Source organism: Agelaius phoeniceus, chromosome 15 (genome assembly GCF_051311805.1).
Source record: "Agelaius phoeniceus isolate bAgePho1 chromosome 15, bAgePho1.hap1, whole genome shotgun sequence".
Classification (NCBI taxonomy): Eukaryota; Metazoa; Chordata; class Aves; order Passeriformes; family Icteridae; genus Agelaius; species Agelaius phoeniceus.
The window spans coordinates 14,999,418-15,005,443 of record NC_135279.1 but is presented as its reverse complement, the minus strand read 5'-3'; the positions used below and the strand labels follow the sequence as shown (position 1 = coordinate 15,005,443).

The 6,026-nt window shown below is 43.2% G+C and overlaps 1 protein-coding gene across 2 annotated transcripts; it reads right to left on the bottom strand.

The window, feature by feature from the left end:
* Positions 1-1,474: 1,474 nt before the first annotated feature.
* Positions 1,475-3,613, bottom strand: FOXI1 (forkhead box I1). Of its 2 annotated transcripts, none has more exons than XM_054642647.2 (2): positions 3,005-3,613; positions 1,475-1,708 (listed from the first exon to the last, which is right to left on the bottom strand). In XM_054642647.2, the coding sequence occupies exons 1-2, from the start codon at positions 3,611-3,613 to the stop codon at positions 1,475-1,477; spliced, it is 843 nt and encodes a 280-aa protein (XP_054498622.1). The 2 variants fall into 2 exon arrangements, with proteins under 2 accessions (XP_054498622.1, XP_077042611.1); XM_077186496.1 differs by having other exon boundaries at positions 1,475-2,028; positions 3,040-3,613.
* Between the last annotated feature and the right edge of the window lie 2,413 nt (positions 3,614-6,026).

The following is a 6,026-nucleotide window of genomic DNA, read 5'->3' as shown; positions in this document are numbered from 1 at the left end:
AATGATTGGCACCACTTTACTCCAGCAGGGAAACCCCAAGGGTGATTTTTATTCAGTGATAGTATTTTGCATAATAGCAGCCAGTTATATTTGCCAGGCATGCAAATGCTGATGGCCTGGACATGTCATCTCAGCATCTGACCTTCTGCTACCATTACTCTGCTCTTCCTCACAGGAATTGCTCAAGTCACACAGGTAAGGGGACTTTTAAAGGCTTGAGTAGTGCAGTACAAACAAACACAAGTACACACTCTTGTATACAAATGCTTTATTAAAAATGCTTCTGGGGTTACTTATCCATTTTGAGATATTACTGTATATGAATGTGGAACTTAAGTCAAGTCTTGGTTTAAAAAACTTCATCTCTATTTTGAAATGTTTGTTGCTACAGTAGAGTGTAGGAAAAATAAGAATTGTTTCTAGTATTTACACACAGACGAACAACATGGACTTTTACAAAATGAAAAAATACAGTACAGAGACTTTTTACAATATCTGCAGTTGATAATCTGAAAGATCCAGCCTTTGAAACTGAAATTCAGAGACAGTTAAACTTCTTACCTCCCTTTTCTTCTTCCCTCACCTCCCACCCCAGTATTCAAATCCTTTATTCAGTAAAAATAATTCACATAGAAAGTTAAGATATAACAAATGTGTTTTCTTCTTAGAAAAAAACATGTCTTAAACATATATATTTATATATTCAGGACAGATCCTGTTTCTCTTATGTGGCTAGATTTACATGTGTAAGGAATAAAATTGACCCTGTAATTAGAATTGAAAACACAAAGATCCAACAGCAGAAGACAATTCCAGTGTATTTTGTTATGCTTCCCTGCAGCTTCAAAATTCCTGTTGTGTCCATGATGCTGTCAGTTTGCTGCACAGCCACATTCCCCCTGAGACTGGAAGGGGGTCAAGCTTTAGACAAGGTCTGCACTGGCAGGAGGGAAAGCCAAAGGCAGCGCTCACCATTCAAGTGTTGGTTGTTACTCACTATGCAGTGGTTTTTATTATGGATCCTGCAGTGTTCAAGAGAGTTTTGGCCAAATAAGAACTTGCTGGACATTTAGGAGAGGCAGCCTATACCTGAAGACAGGATATTGAAAGGTACCACCACATTTCTGTTATCACTTTAAAAAGCACAGCAATGTTAATGCTACGCCAGAAAGAGCCTCCTGCCCAAGGCAAACTGTAACTTCTCAAGGACTTCTGTAGAGGAGCCTGGTTGGCAGCAGTACAAGCAGTGTCTAAGGAGACCTTTTAACTATTCCTCCTCTTGGGATCCCTGATTTTCCCCGTGCAGCTGCTGAACGTGGAGTGTTTGTGATTTCAGCATAATGGGTAACAAGTTTGTGGCTGTCAGGAGGAAGATGCAGTTTGGCCCTAGAGACAAGAGGCTAATGCTAATCACCTGCCCATGGATCATTTCCTCTCATAAATAACTATCCTTTAGTGTCCTAGAATCCTTCATTTAAACCTCTGTCCCTTCCCTGGAGTACAGGGTGTTGTTTGTGCTGAGGCTGCTGTAAAAATGGGTGTTAAACTGGTTGAGCACCGAGTTGCTGTGGCCAAGGTGACTGGAAGGCATGGAATTGGACCAGTCTCCCACGCCATGGCTGGGAATACTGGAGAGTGGGGAGTAGGAATTGAAGCCTACCATGTTCTGCCCCATTTTGTCAATGGGTTCAGAGCTGAGTCCCACGGGCCCCGAGCGGCTCCCCGAGCTGGATCCGTGGACGTAGGCAGTCATGCTGGAGAGGAAATTACTGAGGCACGGGCTGCTGGAGGAGGGGGGAGGAGATCCTTTCTCAGGTGAATTGTTAGCCCCAGGTGATGAGTTTTCCAAGATATCCTGATGCTCTGCAGCTTTGGGGCTGCCACTCAGGGTACTGTCCTCAGATTTCTCTGACGCAAGAGCAGCAGCACTGGCCTCAATGTCAGACTTTCTCTTCCGCTTCCTGCGAAAGTTTCCATTGTCAAACATCTTCTCACAGTTTGGGTCCAGAGTCCAGTAATTCCCTTTTCCTGTCCAAGGAAACAAACCCACATTTTTAGTTTAAAAATAAGCACACAAACAAATAAAAAAAACAACAGTCATTTAGGGCTTTACAGTGCTTCTCTCATTTCCCAGAAACAGAACAATTGCATGAGCAATACACATGGATTTTTAGTCACTCAAAAGTACAAGTCTGTTGAATTCAGAAAAAAGGTTTAAAGTTCTGGGTTCTACCCCTTAGTCCTGACTCTTCACACAGGCAAAAAATACAAGTGGAGTCACTGGGAGGGCTTTTGTTTTGTTTTCTTGGTGGGGGAAGGAGGTTTTCAGTATACAGCTGGTCTTTGAATTTATGGCAGAGAGTAATCAAATCCCACACTGGGATTCCACTCCAGATCCAGTGGGATAGCATCAGTTTCTAACAAGATAGAACTAGACTTTTGGCCTTCTACTGCAGAATAATTTCAATGAGTTTTTAATGTTCTCCATGGTTCTTAACAGCTATTGATAGGAAACAATGAATGAAGGAATATCTGACAGCCTACCAGCCAAGGGGTTTGTAATGGCAGAGGTGTCATTCCAAGGAAAACACTAATTGAAACAAACAAAATAAAAGCACCCTGCTCTCCTCTTGAGAATTAATACTGACTCCCCAAAGCCATTGGTTTTCTTTGACAAATCCCCTTCCCTTGAATTCCCAGTTAAGTTTGACACAAGTCATGCATTACACTAAATGGGTCTTGAGTGTACCTTGCCCAGTTAAATGTTCCTGTGTGTGCTGAGTCTCATGCTCAGCTCATTGATCCTTTCTCAGGAGGACCCAGGGCAGGACAGAATTCCCTTCCCTGCAGAGATCTCACAGCAGCACTGATTCACACCTCACCTGTGCACAGCTGCTTTCTAGTTCAGTCTTTTGAAAACACAGTGCTGCTGTGTCTATGTCCTGTATCTGGGCTACCGTGTCTCGTTACAGTGCACTAAGTATTTTAAAATTCATCAAGTTTAATGAGAGGTGGGGGAAAAGGGGGAGAGGGCTATACCTGGATCATCTTCATCTCGAGGCACCTTCTTGAAGCAGTCATTGAGAGACAAGTTGTGCCGGATGGAATTCTGCCAGCCAGCTTTGCTTTTGTTGTAGAATGGGAAGTTGTCAGCCACGTACTGGTAGATCTGGCTCAGAGTCAGCCTCTTGTCAGGTGCCCCGTGGATGGCCATGGCAATGAGGGCAGAGTAGGAGTAAGGAGGTCTCACCAACTTCATGAGCTCCTCTTGGGACGGGAGGGGAAGCCAGCCAAGGTCAGTTCCTCCCAAGCCGTGCACGTTGGGCAGGAGCTGCCTCTGCATCCCGTACGACTGCGGGATGAAGGGGCCGGTGTTGGATCCTGGCAGGTACGGTGGGGGGGTGATGGAAGGTCCATTCAGCCAGAGGTAAGGATTGGGAGTGCTGCTGTAATCTGCTGTCTCAAAGGTGCTTGGCCTCTGGGGGCTGGGGACGTTCTGTGGGTGGAAGAAGTTCTCGTAGTAGATGTTCATCTCCGGAGGCTCCTGGCCGATGTTGGGGAACTGTGGGCTGCAGCGGGGAGGGGAGTGCGATGGGGGCTCGAAGAAGCTCATGCTCTGAGCCAGGCAGCAGCTGAGCTGTGACACACCTGGGCTAGTGCTCCTTTCCCGGGACAGGTGCATCACCTGTGCCCTTCCCTAGGTACTTATGCACCTGTAAATGTCTCAGCCCGGGCTGCAGGCTCCACCCCGCAGCCCTGAGTGGCTGCAGATGAGGACGATATCCTTTTTGGAATGCTGGCAGTCCCACTCACTCAATGATGTCACATCAACCAAACGTGAAAGTTACAACTGTTTGTCTTCTTAAATGAATGAAGGAATTTTCCACTGATGTGATGTACATGAAGAAAGCCTAGGGCTTCTTGAAGTTAAAACTCAGAGATCCTCCTCTTTCTACCTTTCACAGTGAAGCTTTATCATTTCCTATTTTTTTCTTATTAAAGAAAAGCCATTTTGTGCTGCTGTTAGTAACACCTCAGAATGCAAAAGCCATTGTAACTAGTCAATGAAACAGTAGAGATATATACTTAAAAAAAAAAAGAAGAAGAAAAGAAAAAAGAAAAGAAAAGGTCAAACCTTTTCCTTTTGTAACTTTAATTGCAGACTTGCTTGTACTTCCCCCTAGGCAATCACAGTACTACAGGCAAATTCTGTGGCTGGTTACTCACGTGAGTAATCTTACTGATATAAATGGAATTAACTCCCTAAAGTAAGGATTAATCTTGTGAGGAAAAAATTTCAAGCTTAATAATCAAACCTTTCTTTAGAGCTTAAATTGGTGAACTGAGATGGGAAATCATTATGTGTTGCTTCCTCTTTGCTGCAGGATTGGTGCAGAGAGCTCATAAAACCTCTCAGCACAACTTCCAAACAGGAAAGCAGCAACAGCGTTCAGCACAGCTCTTTCTACCCAACTTCCAATAACTTCATCTGTATCTGTACAGACAAGAGCTGATTCCTTAAAATTAAGTAATAAGGAAAAACCTCTAGCTCATTTATGATTTGGACAAATCCTTAGTGCTTTGCATGGCACCCTGCATGTTAGAAGGAGGAGAGAGCAGAGCTGCAGTCTCACCACCCCTGTCTCAGGCTGGCAGCTCTTCACTGCATGAGCCCTGCACTGGAGCTAGGGCAGAGCTGCAGTTCCCTTCACAGTTATAACTGCATCTTTTTCTTGTGATTAAACACACACATCATTTAAAACTTGCCTCAGCCTTAACACATGTGCAATTGAAGAAGATCATGGTATGGCAGGGCTTTCCAGATAGCTCTTCTCCTATGATTTCTGCAGAAATGACAGTTTTGACCCATGGTTTTGAATTCCTGGCTGTCCCAAAGGCCTTTTGCTTTGTCACACATTCACCTTAACCCTTTGTGCCGTAGCACAATCACCCAGACTCCCCACTCCCTAAGAATTAGTGATTCACTAATGTCATGTCCATATTGGTGCTTTGAAAGATATGAAAAAAAATTCCACTGGGAATGCTGCTGAAATACTGAGTACAGAATGACAAAGCAAGCCAATCTGCCAGCTCAGAAGCAGCTGTTGCTTTAAAAATCCATGCTTTCACTGCACAGAAAATCATTTCTACCACAACAAACAAGCTGTTATTTTAATTTGAATGGCTGAGAGCTCAGAATATGTAAATGCTAAATAACCTGTTCAGAGACACACATAAAACAGTCAACAGTTAAGTGGAACGTGGTGGGACTTATTTTCTAAGTGACAACTGCTGTGCAAAAGGTGACTTGGACAAGAAAAAGAAAGAAAAAGAATTATTTTTCAGGAGTTCATAATGTGAGTGCCTCCCTCCTCAAGCAACTAATCTTTTTCACCATAAGAATCTGAGTTACAAACATGCAAAATGGTATTTGAGCAACATCCCCTACAGTTTCCTAGTTAACTTTCTAACATATAGATGTATTTTAAAATTATATGTGTATTTCTGCAAATATTGGTACAAATATTGTTAATAACCCTCCTTCATTTACAGAAGAGTCAATAGAATAAAACTTTTAAGAAACACAAGTAAAACCACATTTACAATTAACTAAAGAGCCAGAATATAGTGAGAAAAGTAAACATAATACATTTTGACCTGCACAATAAATTAGATTTTTTGCCAAAAAACCCCTTGAAAACAAGAAAAACTTGTAAATTTATTCCAAGAAGTAAAAATTCAACTAACTGCATCATGGACTTTGATGAGTGACATTTAAATACTTATTCCCTGAGGTGCACTGCATGCATAGTTAAAATAAAAATACACTCAAGTGGGTGCTGAGTGAATACAGGCTTTGAAAAAAGCCCAGGCTTTACAAAGGGCAAAAGCATTAGTGCTGCAGCCAGGCTGGTGTGTGAGATTTCCTGTGCCAAGGACTGCAGTGAAGTTCTGTGCAGGGCATGGAGCAGGGTGAGCCCGAGCTGTGCTGTGCCAGGGGATGCCCAGCCCTGCCAGCTCTCCCT

Bases quoted from the DNA above. Each gene is read 5' to 3' on its own strand.
- FOXI1 (XM_077186496.1), bottom strand. From the start codon at position 3,613: ATGAGCTTCTTCGAGCCCCCATCGCACTCCCCTCCCCGCTGCAGCCCA. The intron at 2,029-3,039 runs GTATAGCCCTCT...TTCCTTGGACAG, and splicing joins TCGAGATGAAGATGATCCAG to GAAAAGGGAATTACTGGACT.